This window comes from Salmo trutta, chromosome 15, assembly GCF_901001165.1.
Source record: "Salmo trutta chromosome 15, fSalTru1.1, whole genome shotgun sequence".
In the NCBI taxonomy this organism is placed as follows: domain Eukaryota; kingdom Metazoa; phylum Chordata; class Actinopteri; order Salmoniformes; family Salmonidae; genus Salmo; species Salmo trutta.
This window is the reverse complement of record NC_042971.1, coordinates 65,036,938-65,056,136: the sequence shown is the minus strand read 5'-3', so window position 1 is coordinate 65,056,136 and position 19,199 is coordinate 65,036,938. Positions and strand designations below refer to the sequence as shown.

At 45.2% G+C, this 19,199-nt stretch overlaps 1 protein-coding gene across 2 annotated transcripts in view; it reads right to left on the bottom strand.

Moving 5' to 3' along the window:
- Positions 1-19,199, bottom strand: part of LOC115149549 (netrin receptor DCC-like) — a 499,682-nt gene that overhangs the window by 156,101 nt on the left and 324,382 nt on the right. For both annotated transcript variants that reach the window (XM_029692499.1, XM_029692500.1), the window contains exon 8: positions 178-337. In XM_029692499.1, the coding sequence (XP_029548359.1) occupies positions 178-337 (160 nt within the window). The remainder of the gene's footprint in view (positions 1-177; positions 338-19,199) is intronic.

Here is a 19,199-nt window from a genome sequence, read left to right as displayed (position 1 = left end):
CGTACCTGTTGACCGTGTGGTATTTTACCGTACCTGTTGACCGTGTGGTATTTTACCGTACCTGTTGACTGTGTAGTATTTTACCGTACTTGTTGACCGACCGTGTAGTATTTTACCGTACCTGTTGACTGTGTAGTATTTTACCATACCTGTTGACCGTGGGGTATTTTACCGTACCTATTGACCGTGTCCTGGGAGTAGTAGATGCCGTAAGTCTGGACAGTTCCTCTGGTCTCCTGCGGGGGGCGCCAGCTGAGGCGGACAAAACGGCTGGACACGAGGACAGGGGCCACGTCACGGGGAGCAGAGGGGAGGAGGACACCTGAGCTGGGGACAACTGGTGGGGGAGGAGAGGAGTAAGTCAGAGAAGTAGGGGACTCAGGGCTTGGGACCTGAGGAGCTGGTGTTGGGCTGGCTACTGGTTCTAGGTAGGTATGTTAGTTATTTAGGAAGGAGGGAGGGAGGGAGGTCAGGGGGAAGGAGGAAGGGAGGTCAGGGGGAAGGAGGAAGGGCGGGAGGGAAGGTGGAAGGGAGGGAGGGAGGGCAGAAAGGAAGGAAGGTGGGAGGGAGGGAGGGAGGGAGGAAGGAAGGAAGGAAGGAAGGAAGGAAGGAAGGAAGGAAGGAAGGAAGGAAGGAAGGAAAGAAGGAAGGAAGGAAGGGAGGGAGGGCAGAAAGGAAGGAAGGTGGGAGGGAAGGTGGAAGGGAGGGAGGAAGGAAGGAAGGAAGGAAGGAAGGAAGGAAGGAAGGAAAGAAGGAAGGAAGGAAAGAAGGAAGGAAGGAAGGAAGGAAGGAAGGAAGGGAGGGTGGGCAGGAAGGTAGGTGGAAGGGAGGGAGGGAGGGGAGGGAGGGAGGGAGGGAGGGAGGTAGGAAGTTGGGAGGGAGGGAGGAAGGAAGGAAGGGCAGGAAGTTGGGAGGGAGGGAGGGAGGGAGGGAGGGAGGGCAGAAAGGAAGGAAGGTGGGAGGGAGGGAGGGAGGGAGGAAGGGCAGGAAGTTGGGAGGGAGGGAGGGAGGGAGGGAGGGCAGAAAGGAAGGAAGGTGGGAGGGAGGGAGGGAGGGAGGGAGGGAGGAAGGAAGGAAGGAAGGAAGGAAGGAAAGAAGGAAAGAAGGAAGGAAGGAAGGAAGGGAGGGAGGGCAGAAAGGAAGGAAGGTGGGAGGGAAGGTGGAAGGGAGGGAGGAAGGAAGGAAGGAAGGAAGGAAGGAAAGAAGGAAGGAAGGAAGGAAGGAAGGAAGGAAGGAAGGAAAGAAGGAAGGAAGGAAGGAAGGGAGGGAGGGCAGGAAGGAGGGAGGGAGGGAGGGAGGGAGGGAGGGAGGGAGGGAGGGAGGGAGGGAGGAAGGAAGGAAGGAAGGTAGGAAGGAAGGAAAGAAGGGCAGGAAGGAAGGAAGGTGGGAGGGAGGGAGGAAGGAAGGAAGGGCAGGAAGTTGGGAGGGAGGGAGGGAGGGAGGGAGGGCAGAAAGGAAGGAAGGTGGGAGGGAGGGAGGGAGGGAGGGAGGAAGGAAGGAAGGAAGGAAGGAAGGAAGGAAAGAAGGAAGGAAGGAAGGAAGGGAGGGAGGGAGGGAGGAAGGAAGGAAGGGCAGGAAGTTGGGAGGGAGGGAGGGAGGGAGGAAGGAAGGACGGTGGGAGGGAGGGAGGGATTTAATAAAACAACAAGAGCATGACCAATGGAATGAGAAGATAAGGAAAGAAAGGAAGGCCGTGAAGAAAAGAAGATCACAGACAAGAAAAGGGAATCAGTATTCTCAGTTATAGATAGATCATTGCAGTGCAGAAGAAGTGTCATACAGAAGCAGTCAGAGAGAGAGAGAGAGAGAGAGAGAGAGAGAGAGAGAGAGAGAGATTACAGATAAGTAGCTTCATTTTTGGCGGTGGTTATAGCATTGTATGTTTGTGACAACATGCATGGATGGATCTGAAGTCATGTATGTTCAAGTGACGATATCGGACAAGTTCAGAGAGCCATGCCATCATGTTTGTTTGACATCAATGCATTAATGTGTCGAAACATGGTATCGGACAGGGATAAATGGCCTAACAAAATGGCCTAACAAAATGGCCATACAAAATGGCCTAACAAATTGGCCTAACAAAATGGCCTAACAAAATGGCCTAACAATAACCAACATATTTTCTGTTTTATCCCTGTAGAGGAAACATGTATAGCGTGAATCCATCAACACTGGGATCTCTGAATACTGTTTTTAGACACACTACGAATCAGCCCGTGACAGTACCCAATGTCTGTCAAATCAAATCACATGTTATTGGTCACATAAATATATTTATCAGATGTTATTCTGGGTGTAGTGAAATGCTTGTGTTTCTAGCTCCAACAGTGCAGTAATATCTAACTAAATGCTTGTGTTTCTAGCTCCAACAGTAATATCTAACTAAATGCTTGTGTTTCTAGCTCCAACAGTACAGTAGTATCTAACTAAATGCTTGTGTTTCTAGCTCCAACAGTAATATCTAACTAAATGCTTGTGTTTCTAGCTCCAACAGTACAGTAATATCTAACTAAATGCTTGTGTTTCTAGCTCCAACAGTAATATCTAACTAAATGCTTGTGTTTCTAGCTCCAACAGTACAGTAGTATCTAACTAAATGCTTGTGTTTCTAGCTCCAACAGTAATATCTAACTAAATGATTGTGTTCCCAGCTCCAACAGTGCAGTAATATCTAACTAAATGCTTGTGTTTCTAGCTCCAACAGTGCAGTAATATCTAACTAAATGCTTGTGTTTCTAGCTCCAACAGTAGTATCTAACTAAATGCTTGTGTTTCTAGCTCCAACAGTACAGTAATATCTAACTAAATGATTGTGTTCCCAGCTCCAACAGTAATATCTAACTAAATGCTTGTGTTCCCAGCTCCAACAGTGCAGTAATATCTAACTAAATGCTTGTGTTCCCAGCTCCAACAGTACAGTAGTATCTAACTAAATGCTTGTGTTTCCAGCTCCAACAGTACAGTAATATCTAACTAAATGATTGTGTTCCCAGCTCCAACAGTAATATCTAACTAAATGCTTGTGTTCCCAGCTCCAACAGTGCAGTAATATCTAACTAAATGCTTGTGTTCCCAGCTCCAACAGTACAGTAGTATCTAACTAAATGCTTGTGTTCCCAGCTCCAACAGTACAGTAGTATCTAACTAAATGCTTGTGTTTCTAGCTCCAACAGTAATATCTAACTAAATGCTTGTGTTTCTAGCTCCAACAGTAGTATCTAACTACATGCTTGTGTTTCTAGCTCCAACACTACAGTAGTATCTAACTAAATGCTTGTGTTTCTAGCTCCAACAGTAGTATCTAACTAAATGCTTGTGTTTCTAGCTCCAACAGTAGTATCTAACTACATGCTTGTGTTTCTAGCTCCAACACTACAGTAGTATCTAACTAAATGCTTGTGTTTCTAGCTCCAACAGTAATATCTAACTAAATGCTTGTGTTTCCAGCTCCAACAGTAGTATCTAACTAAATGCTTGTGTTTCTAGCTCCAACAGTAATATCTAACTAAATGCTTGTGTTTCTAGCTCCAACTGTGCAGAAGCATCTAACAATTCACAACAATAAACACACATCTTTTTTAAGAAATATATAAATATTAGGACGATCAACGTCAGTGTCATTTACTAAATACAGTAGAACAGAAAACAGTATATACATATGAAATGAGTAAAGCAGTATGTAAACATTATTAAAGTGACTAGTGTTCCATTATTATAGTGACCAGTGATTCCATGTCTATGTATATAGAGCAGCAGCCTCTAAGGTGCAGGGTTGAGTAACCAGGTGGAAGCCGGCTAGTGATGGCTATTTAACAATCTGATGGCCTTGAGATAGAAGCTGTTTTTCAGTCTCTCGGTCCCAGCTTTGATGCTCCTGTACTGACCTTGCCTTCTGGATGGTAGCGGGGTGAACAGGCAGTGGCTCGGGTGGTTGTTGTCCTTGATGATCTTTTTGGCCTTCCTGTGACATCGGGTGCTGTAGGTGTCCTGGAGGGCAGGTAGTTTGCCCCCGGTGATGTGTTGGGCAGACCATACCACCCTCTGGAGAGCCTTACGGTTGTGGGCGGTGTAATTGCAGTACCAGGCGGTGATACAGCCCGACAGGATGCTCTCAATTGTGCATCTGTAAAAGTTTGTGTGGGTCTTAGGGGGCAAGACAAATTTCTTCAGCCTCCTGAGGTTGTTGTGCCTTCTTATCCATACTGTCTGTGTGGGTGGACCATTTCAGATCATCAGTGATGTGTACACCGAGGAACTTGAAGCTTTCCACCTTCTCCACTGTGGTCACGTCGATGTGACCTGCTCCCTCTGCTGTTTCCTGAAGTCCACGATCAGTTCCTTCGTTTTGTTGACGTTGAGGGAGAAGTTATTTTACTAAATGCTGTGCTGTGCTGTGCTGTGCTGTGCTGTGCTGTGCTAGTTAGTCTTTGTCTGTAGTAACTGAGGCAGGGAGCTCATATGATTTTCTCACCTCTGATAATGCTCTGATGCAGAAATAGTCATGTCACACAACACCAACCTCACACACACACACACACACACACACACACACACACACACACACACACACACACACACACACACACACACACACACACACACACACACACACACACACACTGGTTATATACACCAGCCCATGTCACACACACACCAGCCTCACAGCCTAACACACATCGTCACCAGGGAATGAGTGTTATGGCCAAACTAACCCTGTTAACTCACTGAAGAACAGTGGACACTGTCTTTATAGAAACTATCTCTGAAAAGACCCCTACTTGGCAACTATTTTAGGATGTATATATGTCCAAATGCCCCGAGATAAAGGTCAAGGGTCAGGGGTTCATCCTGTGGATATTCTTTAAGGTCAGGGGTCAGGGGTTCATCCTGTGGATTCTATAAGGTCAGGGGTCAGGGGTTCATCCTGTGGATATTCTTTAAGGTCAAGGGTCAGGGGTTCATCCTGTGGATATTCTATAAGGTCAGGGGTTCATCCTGTGGGTATTCTTTAAGGTCAGGAGTTCATCCTGTGGATATTCTTTAAGGTCAGGGGTCAGGGGTTCATCCTGTGGATATTCTATAAGGTCAGGGGTCAGGGGTTCATCCTGTGGATATTCTATAAGGTCAGGGGTTCATCCTGTGGATATTCTTTAAGGTCAGGGGTCAGGGGTTCATCCTGTGGATATTCTATAAGGTCAGGGGTTCATCCTGTGGGTATTCTTTAAGGTCAGGGGTCAGGAGTTCATCCTGTGGATATTCTATAAGGTCAAGGGTCAGGAGTTCATCCTGTGGATATACTATAAGGTCAGGGGTCAGGAGTTCATCCTGTGGATATTATTTAAGGTCAGGGGTCAGGGGTTCATCCTGTGGATATTCTATAAGGTCAGGGGTCAGGGGTTCATCCTGTGGATATTCTTTAAGGTCAAGGGTCAGTGGTTCTTCCTGTGGATATTCTTTAAGGTCAGGAGTTCATCCTGTGGATATTCTATAAGGTCAGGGGTCAGGGGTTCATCCTGTGGATATTCTTTAAGGTCAGGGGTCAGGGGTTCATCCTGTGGATATTCTATAAGGTCAGGGGTTCATCCTGTGGATATTCTTTAAGGTCAGGGGTCAGGGGTTCATCCTGTGGATATTCTATAAGGTCAGGGGTTCATCCTGTGGGTATTCTTTAAGGTCAGGGGTCAGGGGTTCATCCTGTGGATATTCTATAAGGTCAGGGGTTCATCCTGTGGGTATTCTTTAAGGTCAGGAGTTCATCCTGTGGATATTCTTTAAGGTCAGGGGTCAGGGGTTCATCCTGTGGATATTCTATAAGGTCAGGGGTCAGGGGTTCATCCTGTGGATATTCTATAAGGTCAGGGGTTCATCCTGTGGATATTCTTTAAGGTCAGGGGTCAGGGGTTCATCCTGTGGATATTCTATAAGGTCAGGGGTTCATCCTGTGGGTATTCTTTAAGGTCAGGGGTCAGGAGTTCATCCTGTGGATATTCTATAAGGTCAAGGGTCAGGAGTTCATCCTGTGGATATTCTATAAGGTCAGGGGTCAGGAGTTCATCCTGTGGATATTATTTAAGGTCAGGGGTCAGGGGTTCATCCTGTGGATATTCTATAAGGTCAGGGGTCAGGGGTTCATCCTGTGGATATTCTTTAAGGTCAAGGGTCAGTGGTTCTTCCTGTGGATATTCTTTAAGGTCAGGAGTTCATCCTGTGGATATTCTATAAGGTCAGGGGTCAGGGGTTCATCCTGTGGATATTCTTTAAGGTCAGGGGTCAGGGGTTCATCCTGTGGATATTCTATAAGGTCAGGGGTTCATCCTGTGGATATTCTTTAAGGTCAGGGGTCAGGGGTTCATCCTGTGGATATTCTATAAGGTCAGGGGTTCATCCTGTGGGTATTCTTTAAGGTCAGGGGTCAGGAGTTCATCCTGTGGATATTCTATAAGGTCAGGGGTCAGGAGTTCATCCTGTGGATATTCTATAAGGTCAGGGGTTCATCCTGTGGATATTCTTTAAGGTCAGGGGTCAGGGGTTCATCCTGTGGATATTCTATAAGGTCAGGGGTTTATCCTGTGGGTATTCTTTAAGGTCAAGGGTCAGGAGTTCATCCTGTGGATATTCTACAAGGTCAGGGGTCAGGAGTTCATCCTGTGGATATTCTATAAGGTCAGGAGTTCATCCTGTGGATATTCTATAAGGTCAGGGGTCAGGGGTTCATCCTGTGGATATTCTATAAGGTCAGGGGTTCATCCTGTGGATATTCTTTAAGGTCAGGGGTCAGGGGTTCATCCTGTGGATATTCTATAAGGTCAAGGGTCAGGGGTACATCCTGTGGATATTCTTTAAATGCTTTGTTTTGTACAGTAAAGTACGTCAATGCTCTGCAACAGCTGCTAGAGTGCTATACTTGCATCCTAAACGGCACCCTATTCCCTATATAGTGCACTACTTTTGACCAGGGCCCATAGTGAACTATGTACATGGGGGATAGTATTCAATTTGGGATACACACCTAGACCGCTCCACTGCACTGAAACCCCACACATCCCACTTTGGGAGTAGCACCATTAGCCTAGCCTTCTCTGTGGGGAAGGAGGAAGGAAGGCCAAGCCCTAAATCTCACCCTATTATATACATAGGGCAATACTTTTGACCATGGCCCATATAGCACTATGTAGAGAACAGAGTGCCATTTGGGACGGAGACGAAGAGGGTAGAGGGGGAGTGCTGTCATAGGCTTAATCCATTTTCAATTTTTCGGGTTTTTAAAAGCGCTTCAGCGAGAAAGTCAATTTTTCAGACCTGCCACCTGCAAAGACTTTTAAGCCATTGTTAAAAGCCAATAGACAAAGTGTAAGGTAACGGAGGGCACAGTGCACACACAAAGAGTGATACTAAGTACAGAAAGAAGTGCATTTATAGAGTATGAATCACTGCACTTACAGACACGTTGAGAAAAATCCCTGCCTTGTTAAGTCTACATGTACCCTGCCTTGTTAAGTCCACATGTACCCTGCCTTGTTAAGTCTACATGTACCCTGCCTTGTTAAGTCTACATGTACCCTGCCTTGTTAAGTCTACATGTACCCTGCCTTGTTAAGTCTACATGTACCCTGCCTTGTTAAGTCTACATGTACCCTGCCTTGTTAAGTCTACATGTACCCTGCCTTGTTAAGTCTACATGTACCCTGCCTTGTTAAGTCTACATGTACCCTGCCTTGTTAAGTCTACATGTACCCTGCCTAGTTAATGCTACAGTACCCTGCCTTGTTAAGTCTACATGTACCCTGCCTTGTTAAGTCTACAGGTACTACATGTACCCTGCCTTGTTAAGTCTACATGTACCCTGCCTTGTTAAGACAATCCACATGTACCCTGCCTTGTTAAGTCTACATGTACCCTGCCTTGTTAAGTCTACATGTACCCTGCCTGTTAAGTCTACATGTACCCTGCCTTGTTAAGTCTACATGTACCCTGCCTTGTTAAGTCTACATGTACCCTGCCTGTTAAGTCTACATGTACCCTGCCTAGTTAAGTCTACATGTACCTACCTGCCTTGTTAAGTCTACATGTACCCTGCCTTGTAAGTCTACATGTACCCTGCCTTGTTAAGTCTACATGTACCCTGCCTTGTTAAGTCTACATGTACCCTGCCTTGTTAAGTCTACATGTACCCTGCCTAGTTAAGTCTACATGTACCCTGCCTTGTTAAGTCCACATGTACCCTGCCTTGTTAAGTCTACATGTACCCTGCCTTGTTAAGTCCACATGTACCCTGCCTTGTTAAGTCTACATGTACCCTGCCTTGTTAAGTCTACATGTACCCTGCCTGTTAAGTCTACATGTACCCTGCCTTGTTAAGTCTACATGTACCCTGCCTTGTTAAGTCTACATGTACCATGCCTTGTTAAGTCTACATGTACCCTGCCTGTTAAGTCTACATGTACCCTGCCTGTTAAGTCTACATGTACCCTGCCTTGTAAGTCTACATGTACCCTGCTTGTTAAGTAAGTCTACATGTACCTGCCTTGTTAAGTCTACATGTACCCTGCCTTGTTAAGTCTACATGTACCCTGCCTTGTTAAGTCTACATGTACCCTGCCTTGTTAAGTCTACATGTACCCTGCCTTGTTAAGTCTACATGTACCCTGCCTTGTTAAGTCTACATGTACCCTGCCTTGTTAAGTCTACATGTACCCTGCCTTGTTAAGTCTACATGTACCCTGCCTTGTTAAGTCTACATGTACCCTGCCTTGTTAAGTCTACATGTACCCTGCCTTGTTAAGTCTACATGTACCCTGCCTTGTTAAGTCTACATGTACCCTGCCTTGTTAAGTCTACATGTACCCTGCCTTGTTAAGTCTACATGTACCCTGCCTTGTTAAGTCTACATGTACCCTGCCTTGTTAAGTCTACATGTACCCTGCCTTGTTAAGTCTACATGTACCCTGCCTTGTTAAGTCTACATGTACCCTGCCTTGTTAAGTCTACATGTACCCGACTTGTTAAGTCTACATGTACCCTGCCTTGTTAAGTCTAACATGTACCCTGCCTGTTAAGTCTACATGTACCCTGCCTTGTTAAGTCTACATGTACCCTGCCTTGTTAAGTCTACATGTACCCTGCCTTGTTGTTACAGGTACCTTGACCCTTGTAGTCATGTACCCTGCCTTGTTAGTCTACAGTACCCGCCTGTTAGTCTACCATGTACCCTGCCTTGTTAAGTCCACATGTACCTGCCTTGTTAGTCTACATGTACCCTGCCTTGTTAAGTCTACATGTACCCTGCCTTGTTAAGTCTACATGTACCCTGCCTTGTTTAAGTCTACATGTACCCTGCCTTGTTAAGTCTACATGTACCCTGGCCTTGTTAAGTCTACATGTACCCTGCCTTGTTAAGTCTACATGTACCCTGCCTTGTTAAGTCTACATGTACCCTGCCTTGTTAAGTCTACATGTACCCTGCCTTGTTAAGTCTACATGTACCCTGCCTTGTTAAGTCTACATGTACCCTGCCTTGTTAAGTCTACATGTACCCTGCCTTGTATAAGTCTACATGTACCCTGCCTTGTTAAGTCTACATGTACCCTGCCTTGTTAAGTCTACATGTACCCTGCCTTGTTAAGTCTACATGTACCCTGCCTTGTTAAGTCTACATGTACCCTGCCATGTACCCTGCCTTGTTAAGTCTACATGTACCCTGCCTTGTTAAGTCTACATGTACCCTGCCTTGTTAAGTCTACATGTACCCTGCCTTGTTAAGTCTACATGTACCCTGCCTTGTTAAGTCTACATGTACCCTGCCTTGTTAAGTCTACATGTACCCTGCCTTGTTAAGTCTACATGTACCCTGCCTTGTTAAGTCTACATGTACCCTGCCTTGTTAAGTCTACATGTACCCTGCCTTGTTAAGTCTACATGTACCTGCCTTGTTAAGTATACATGTACGCTGCCTTGTTAAGTCTACATGTACCCTGCCTTGTTAAGTCTACATGTACCCTGCCTTGTTAAGTCTACATGTACCCTGCCTGTTAAGTCTACATGTACCATGCCTTGTTAAGTCTACATGTACCCTGCCTTGTTAAGTCTACATGTACCCTGCCTTGTTAAGTCTAATACCCTCCCTGTTAAGTCTACTACCCCTGCCTTGTTAAGTCTACATGTACCCTGCCTTGTTAAGTCTACATGTACCCTGCCTTGTTAAGTCTACATGTACCCTGCCTTGTTAAGTCTACATGTACCCTGCCTGTTAAGTCTACATGTACCCTGCCTTGTTAAGTCTACATGTACCCTGCCTTGTTAAATCTACATGTACCCTGCCTTGTTAAGTCTACATGTACCCTGCCTTGTTAAGTCTACATTTACCCTGCCTTGTTAAGTCTACATGTACCCTGCCTTGTTAAGTCTACATGTACCCTGCCTTGTTAAGTCTACATGTACCCTGCCTTGTTAAGTCTACATGTACCCTGCCTTGTTAAGTCTACATGTACCCTGCCTTGTTAAGTCTACATGTACCCTGCCTTGTTAAGTCTACATGTACCCTGCCTGTTGTTAAGTCTACATGTACCCTGCCTTGTTAAGTCTACATGTACCTTGCCTTGTTAAGTCTACATGTACCCTGCCTTGTTAAGTCTACATGTACCCTGCCTTGTTAAGTCTACATGTTACCTGCCTTGTTAAGTCTACATGTACCCTGCCTTGTTAAGTCTACATGTACCCTGCCTTGTTAAGTCTACATGTACCCTGCCTTGTTAAGTCTACATGTACCCTGCCTTGTTAAGTCTACATGTACCCTGCCTTGTTAAGTCTACATGTACCCTGCCTTGTTAAGTCTACATGTACCCTGCCTTGCTAAGTCTACATGTTTCTCTCAGAACAGAATGTACAGTCAGTTACTGGTCAAGGGGCTGCATCTGGAAAGGCACACTATTCCTTATATACTGCACTACTTTTGAACAGAGCCCTATGGGCCCTGGCTAAATGTAGTGCACTATATATAGGGCTTAGGGTGCCATTGAAGACAGTCATTGAATGACCTCTATGGTTTAAACCAAATATGTGTCTCTGTTCTCCATGCTCCAGGTAGTTTAACAGTCTCTGGTTCAGTTAAAGGGTTCATTAGACATGCATCATTACTAGAGGAATACCTCAGCACCCCCCCCCCACCCCCACCACCCCCACCCCCAGCCCAGGCCCCGTCTGATACACCCCCAACACCACCCCCACGTTCCCTCCAGCCCAGACCCCGTCTGATATACCCCCCCCACCACCCCCACGTTCCCTCCAGGCCCTGTCTGATATACCCCCCCCCACCAACCCCACGTTCCCTCCAGACCCTGTCTGATATACCCCACCACCACCCCCAGCCCAGGCCCCGTCTGATATACCCCCAACACCAACCCCACGTTCCCTCCAGACCCTGTCTGATATACCCCACCACCACCCCCACGTTCCCTCCAGGCCCTGTCTGATATACCCCCCCACCACCACCCCCACGTTCCCGCCAGGCCCCGTCTGACATGTTATAATGTATGATCATGTAGTAAATAAACATGTGTAGTACGTGAACATGTTTATAGGTTGATCTGTGGCGAGACACAGACAGATGGCTTTCCTGATGACCCCTCCATCATCCACTGAACAAGAAGAAGAATGGCTCCGTCTAAAAACGGCCACCCTTTTTCCTATGTAGGGCACTACACAACAAACAAAGTGGACAGTACCATTGACCAGCATCCATCTCCATTCATCCGTATCCCAGTGCTATTTCAGACCAGTCTCACTCTCTCTCTCTCTCTCTCTCTCTCTCTCTGTCTCTCTCTCTCTCTCTCTTCCCTCCCCACCATGCTTAAGCCATACCTCTCTCTCTCTCTCTCTCTCTCGTTGATTAGCTGTATTTTCGGTTAGTGACGCCTAATGAGCCTCAGCCTGGTTCACATCAAACACATGATAACTGGAGCACTCGTTGTGTTTTACCTCCCAGTACTCCAGTTCTGATGGTGCTGGAGTGGGCTGGACAGTTTACACAGCCTGCTGCAATTGCACTGTGGACGCTTGTTAGACTCCTGGTGCGCGTGTGTGCGTGTGTGCGTGTGTGCGTGTGTGTGTGTGTGTTCCTGTGTGCGTTGTGTGTGTGTGCCCACTTTGGTGCCAGGCCTAATGCCCACTTCGGACTTGTTTTCAATAATTTGCAGGGCTCATTTCATGGGCAAGAAGTAAACACTCTAATAACAAATACCGATTCAGTTAATTTGGTACCGTACAGCCACCAATTGTTCATTTGAAAATAGTGCATATCTACGCTCTTAAAGAAGTGTTTAAATTATTTATTTATTTTTTAGCCTTTGATTACAAGTTATATAATCTTAAAATCATTAGCAACCCTGCATTTTTTGGTTTGTATTTGTATTTATTATGGTTCCCCTTTAGCACCTGCCAAGGCAGCAGCTACTCTTCCTGGGGTTTATTATGGATCCCCATTAGTTCCTGCCAAGGCAGCAGCTACTCTTCCTGGGGTTTACTATGGATCCCCATTAGTTCCTGTCAAGGCAGCAGCTACTCTTCCTGGGGTTTATTATGGATCCTCATTAGTTCCTGCCAAGGCAGCGGCTACTCTTCCTGGGGTTTACTATGGATCCCCATTAGTTCCTGCCAAGGCAGCAGCTACTCTTCCTGGGGTTTACTATGGATCCCCATTAGTTCCTGTCAAGGCAGCAGCTACTCTTCCTGGGGTTTATTATGGATCCCCATTAGTTCCTGCCAAGGCAGCAGCTACTCTTCCTGGGGTTTACTATGGATCCCCATTAGTTCCTGTCAAGGCAGCAGCTACTCTTCCTGGGGTTTACTATGGATCCCCATTAGTTCCTGTCAAGGCAGCAGCTACTCTTCCTGGGGTTTATTATGGATCCCCATTAGTTCCTGTCAAGGCAGCGGCTACTCTTCCTGGGGTTTATTATGGATCCCCATTAGTTCCTGCCAAGGCAGCAGCTACTCTTCCTGGGGTTTACTATGGATCCCCATTAGTTCCTGTCAAGGCAGCAGCTACTCTTCCTGGGGTTTATTATGGATCCCCATTAGTTCCTGCCAAGGCAGCAGCTACTCTTCCTGGGGTTTATTATGGATTCCCATTAGTTCCTGCCAAGGCAGCAGCTACTCTTCCTGGGGTTTATTATGGATCCCCATTAGTTCCTGCCAAGGCAGCAGCTACTCTTCCTGGGGTTTATTATGGATCCTCATTAGTTCCTGTCAAGGCAGCAGCTACTCTTCCTGGGGTTTATTATGGATCCCCATTAGTTCCTGCCAAGGCAGCAGCTACTCTTCCTGGGGTTTATTATGGATCCTCATTAGTTCCTGCCAAGGCAGCAGCTACTCTTCCTGGGGTTTATTATGGGTCCCCATTAGTTCCTGCCAAGGCAGCATCTACTAGTTCTGGGGTTTATTATGGATCCCCATTAGCCAAGGCAGCAGCTACTAGTTCTGGGGTCCAGCAAAATGTAGGTCATTATACAAGTTTAAAATCCTTACAATATATTCACAACACATTAAGTGTGTGCTCTCAGGACACTACTCTACTACCACATCTCTACAATACAAAATCCATGTATACGTGTATGTTATCAGTTAAACTGATCTCTGTTGATTAACCTTTTACTGCGCTGGGTTAAATCAGGGTGACACAGAGTGTTTCTTCTGTAGTCTTAAACAAATCTACTTTGTAACAGAAGTATCCATCTCACACACACAGTTATGGGTTTAAAATAAAGAAGAACCCTGTACAATATCAGATATAGAGTTGTAATGTATTACATTATGAGTTTGCATCCCAATATTACACTTTATATACATCACAGAAGACTGAAATGTAACAAAACCATTTGAGATAGAAACACTGGATTTTTGGCCGCTTTTAAAAAAAAATTATGTTTATTAATTATGAAACTATGAAAAATAATATTAACATTCCCCTATGAAGCCACCAGGTCATGTGACTGCAGGAAAGGACTACGACAATACTGCACTTGCTATAAGCAAACAACTACTGCTCACCGGTGACAATCATGTAAAAATTTAAAATATTTCTGTGTATTTAGTGGGGGAAAAGACAGTGTGACACTATTATGAAACAGCTTAAAAGTACGTCTGGCCAAAGGCAAAATCCTTCTCTAAAAGCCATCACCCCAGATGAAATAGGCACCTTTATATGATGAGCTCTGAGATCACAGGCTTCCCTCGGTCTTTGAATGAGATGCACCACATAGACACGACTAAGCTTTGAAATACAAAATACAAATTTGTCTGAAGTCCTTATACGTTCTTTTCAAGTTCCAGTGTTAAGAGCATCATACAAAGTGGTCATTCATATTTTAACCTACATTTTTTCAACTGTCAAGATGAGAGCCATTTTGCAACTTTCAAGTGTCTCGTCTTGACAGTGTTTTGATAGGAAAGAGATGAAAATGCCGCCTTGACAGTGTATTGATAGGAAAGAGATGAAAATGCCGCCTTGACAGTGTTTTGACAGGAAAGTGAGGAAAATGTCTTGTCTTGATAGGAAAGGTAGGTAGCCTAGTGGTTAGAGCGTTGCACTAGTAACCGAAAGGTTGCAAGATTGAATCCCTGAGCTGACAAGGTAAAAATCGGTCATTCTTCCCCTGAACAAGGCAGTTCCTGTTCCCCGGTAGGCCATCATTGAAAATAAGAATTTGTTCTTAACTGACTTGCCTAGTAAAATAAATACATTTAAAAAGAGTGAGGAAAATGTCTTGTCTTCAAAGGAAAGTGATGAAAATGGTGACAGAATAACTAAGAAGACTGTATTCTGAACGTCTGTTGGAGGTGCTATGCGGTCACGCTTCACTGAGACAGTTCTCTGTCTGTCCACTCTTCACTGAGACATTTCTCAGTCTGTCCACCCTTCACTGAGACATTTTCTCTGTATGTCCACTCTTCACTGAGACAGTTCTCTGTCTGTCCACCCTTCACTGAGACATTTTCTCTGTATGTCCACTCTTCACTGAGACAGTTCTCTGTCTGTCCACCCTTCACTGAGACATTTTCTCTGTCTGTCCACTCTTCACTGAGACAGTTCTCAGTCTGTCCACTCTTCACTGAGACAGTTCTCTGTCTGTCCACCCTTCACTGAGACAGTTCTCTGTCTGTCCACTCTTCACTGAGACAGTTCTCTGTCTGTCCACCCTTCACTGAGACAGTTCTCTGTCTGTCCACTCTTCACTGAGACAGTTCTCTGTCTGTCCACTCTTCACTGAGAGAGTTCTCAATCTGTCCACTCTTCACTGAGACAGTTCTCTGTCTGTCCACTCTTCACTGAGACAGTTCTCTGTCTGTCCACTCTTCACTGAGACAGTTCTCTGTCTGTCCACTCTTCACTGAGACAGTTCTCTGTCTGGCCAAGGTTCACTGAGACAGTTCTCTGTCTGTCCACTCTTCACTGAGACAGTTCTCAGTCTCACCAAGCTTCACTGAGACAGTTCTCTGTCTGTTGTGGTGGATGAACATTTAAATATTGTGTTTTACTCCAAAGAGGTTTGGGTGGGTCATGCACAATAACATCTTTTTTCATTATCTACACACAGAGTGTTTTCTTTCCATTAAAATCCAGAAAACATTACCATATTAAATTGAAGAACTTTATATATGAATTACCCTAAATGTGGGGCCAGCATGATTATGTTTGCATACCAAATGGCACCCTATTTACTCTATAAATAGATAGGGTGCCATATAGAGTATAGTGCACTACTTTTTGCATTCCTGGTGAGTACCTCATGAAGCTGGTTGAGAGAATGCCAAGAGTGTGCAAAGCTGTCATCAAGGCAAAGAGTGGCTACTTTGAAGAATCTCAAATATAAAATATATTTTTGATTTGTTTAACACTTTCTTTGGTTACTACATGATTCTATATGTGTTATACCATAGTTTTGATGTCTTCACTATTATTCTATAATGTAGGAAATAGTAAAAAATTAAGAAAAACCCTGGAATGAGTAGATGTGTCCAAACTTTTGACTGAAACTGTATATATATATATATATATATATATATATATATATAAACGTATAGCTCTGGAAAGCACCCCCAGATCTTCACCGTTCCTCCATCAAATTTCACAGTGGGGGCGAGACACTGGCTTGTAGGCCTCTCCAGGTCTCACCACCCACTGTGAAATTTGGTGGAGGATCGGTGAAGATCTGGGGGTGCTTCAGCAAGGCCGGAATCGGGCAGATTTGTCTTTGTGAAGGACGCATGAATCAAGCCACGTACAAGGTTGTCCTGGAAGAAAACTTGCTTCCTTCTGCTCTGACAATGTTCCCCAATTCTGAAGATTGTTTTTTCCAGCAGGACAATGCTCCATGCCACACAGCCAGGTCAATCAAGGTGTAGCTGGAGGACCACCAGATCAAGACCCTGTCATTTTCAAGACCCTGTCTTTCAAAGATAATTCGTAGGAATCCAAATAACTTCACAGATCTTCATTGTAAAGGGTTTAAACACTGTTCCCCATGCTTGTTCAATGAACCATAGACAATTAATGAACATGCACCTGTGGAACGGTCGTTAAGACACTAACAGCTTACAGACGGTAGGCAATTAAGGTCACAGTTATGAAAACTTAGGACACTAAAGAGGCCTTTCTACTGACTCTGAAAAACACCAAAATAAAGATGCCCAGGGTCCCTGCTCATCTGTGTGAACGTGCCTTAGGCACGCTGCAAGGGGGCATGAAGACTGCAGATGTGGCCAGGGCAATAAATTGCAATGTCCGTACTGTGAGAAGCCTAAGACAGCATTACAGGGAGACAGGACGGACAGCTGATTGTCCTCGCAGTGGCAGACCACGTGTAACAACACCTGCACAGGATCGGTACATCCGAACATCACACCTGCGGGACAGGTACAGGATGGCAACAACAACTGCCCGAGTTACACCAGGAACACACAATCCCTCCATCAGTGCTCAGACTGTCCGCAATAGGCTGAGAGTAGCTGGACTGAGGGCTTGTAGGCCTGTTGTAAGGCAGGTCCTCACCAGACATCACCGGCAACAACGTCGCCTATGGGCACAAACCCACAGTTGCTGGTCCAGAAAGCACTTTAAAAAAGTGCTCTTCACTGATGAGTCGCGGTTTTGTCTCACCAGGGGTGATGGTGAGATTTGCGTTCATTGTCAAAGGAACGAGCGTTACACCGAGGCCTGAACTCTGGAGCGGGATCAATTTGGAGGTGGAGGGTCCGTCATGGTCTGGGGCGGTGTGTCACAGCATCATCGGACTGAGCTTGTTGTCATTGCAGGCAATCTCAACACTGTGCATTACAGGGAAGACATCCTCCTCCCTCATGTGGCACCCTTCCTGCAGGCTCATCCTGACATGACCCTCCAGCATGACAATGCCACCAGCCATACTGCTCGTTCTGTGCGTGATTTCCTGCAAGACAGAAATGTCAGTGTTCTGCCATGGCCAGCGAAGAGCCCGGATCTCAATCCCATTGAGCAGGTCTGGGACCTGTTGGATCGGAGGGTGAGGGCTAGGGTCATTCCCCCCAGAAATGTCTGGGAACTTGCAGGTGCCTTGGTGGAAGACTGGGGTAACATCTCACAGCAAGAACTGGCAAATCTGGTGCAGTCCATGAGGAGGAGATGCACTGCAGTACTTAATGCAGCTGGTGGCCACACCAGATATACTGACTGTTACTTTTGATTTTGACCCCCCCCCCTTTGTTCAGGGATACATTATTCCATTTCTGTTAGTCACATGTGTCACGTCCTGACCAGTAAAAAGGGTAATTTGCCATAGTAGAATGGTCAGGGCGTGGCAGGGGGGTTGTTTTGTGTGTCTTGGGGTTTTTTGGTTCTAGGGGATTTTGTTCTAGTTTTCTATGTTTCGTTTTTATGTTTGGCCAAGTATGGTTTCCAATCAGAGGCAGGTGTCTTTCGTTGTCTCTGATTGGAAGCCATACTTAGGCAGCCTGTTTTCCTTTGGGTTTCGTGGGAGGTTATTTTCCGTATAGTCTGTGTACCTGACTGAACTGTTTTGTCGTTTGGTTATTTTTGTTTAAGTGTTCTCTTTAAATAAATGAAGATGAGCAATATACACTCTGCGCCTTGGTCTGTTCAAAACGACGATTGTGACAACATGTCTGTGGAACTTGTTGCTGAATCTTGTTATGTTTATACAAATATTTACAAAATAAACGCAGTTGACAGTGAGAGGACGTTTCTTTTTTTTGCTGAGTTTATATATAAATAAACAAATAAATCATATGATGTCCCCCCCACTTGCAAAACCAAAGTTGCGCCCCTGGGCGAAGCAGTACCTATTTTCTCAGCAATTTTGATTGATTCAACCACTTTACATTATTTGTGTCCCAAAAGGCACCCTATTCCTTACATAGCACAATACTTTTGACCAAGGCTCTATGGGCTCTGGTCTAAAGTAGTGCACTATATAGGGAATAGTGTTCCATGGGACTTTGGTCTAAAGTAGTGCACTATATAGGGAATAGTGTTCCATTTAGGAGGGGTCCATTATACTTGGTTTTCGGTGGATGATGAAGGGGTCGTTGGGAAGGCCTTCTATCATAGATACAATCAATTAGTGAACCTGCTATACAACGGAGTGTCTGTCAGCTTTATAAAATGACCCTCCACCTCCTCTCGATTAATACAAGAGGACATCTCAGAAACATTACAGTGATACAGTCGAAGACTGAGGGAATAATTTCCTCTTGTCACTACCCCCACTACAACTATGGCTGGAGGGCTGCTAGACAATGTGAAGTTTGTCATAGTCTATAACCAAGCTCCAGGAAGAATATGTTTTTAATGGAAGGAGAGAGAGAGAGAGAGAGCAAGAGAGAGAGAGAGCGAGAGAGAGAAGGGCGGGGAGAGAGGGGGGATGAGGACATTAAGAGGAGGGTAGATCAATCTGGACAAGACAACTGCATGAATTGGTTGTTGAACTGAGCACCACTGTGAAGTATGTTGTATGTTGTGTGTGTGCTGAACAGTACTACATGTCTAGGCTACATTCATTATATTTCTGTCCAACCTCCTCTCTCTGCTTATTTAGCCATGTAATATTCAGGCTTGAGCTACAATACACATGTTTCTTCTGTATTATGACATAAAGGGCATCTTGTCTTATTTTAGAAAAAAAATACAAAAACAATTGTGTTCAATT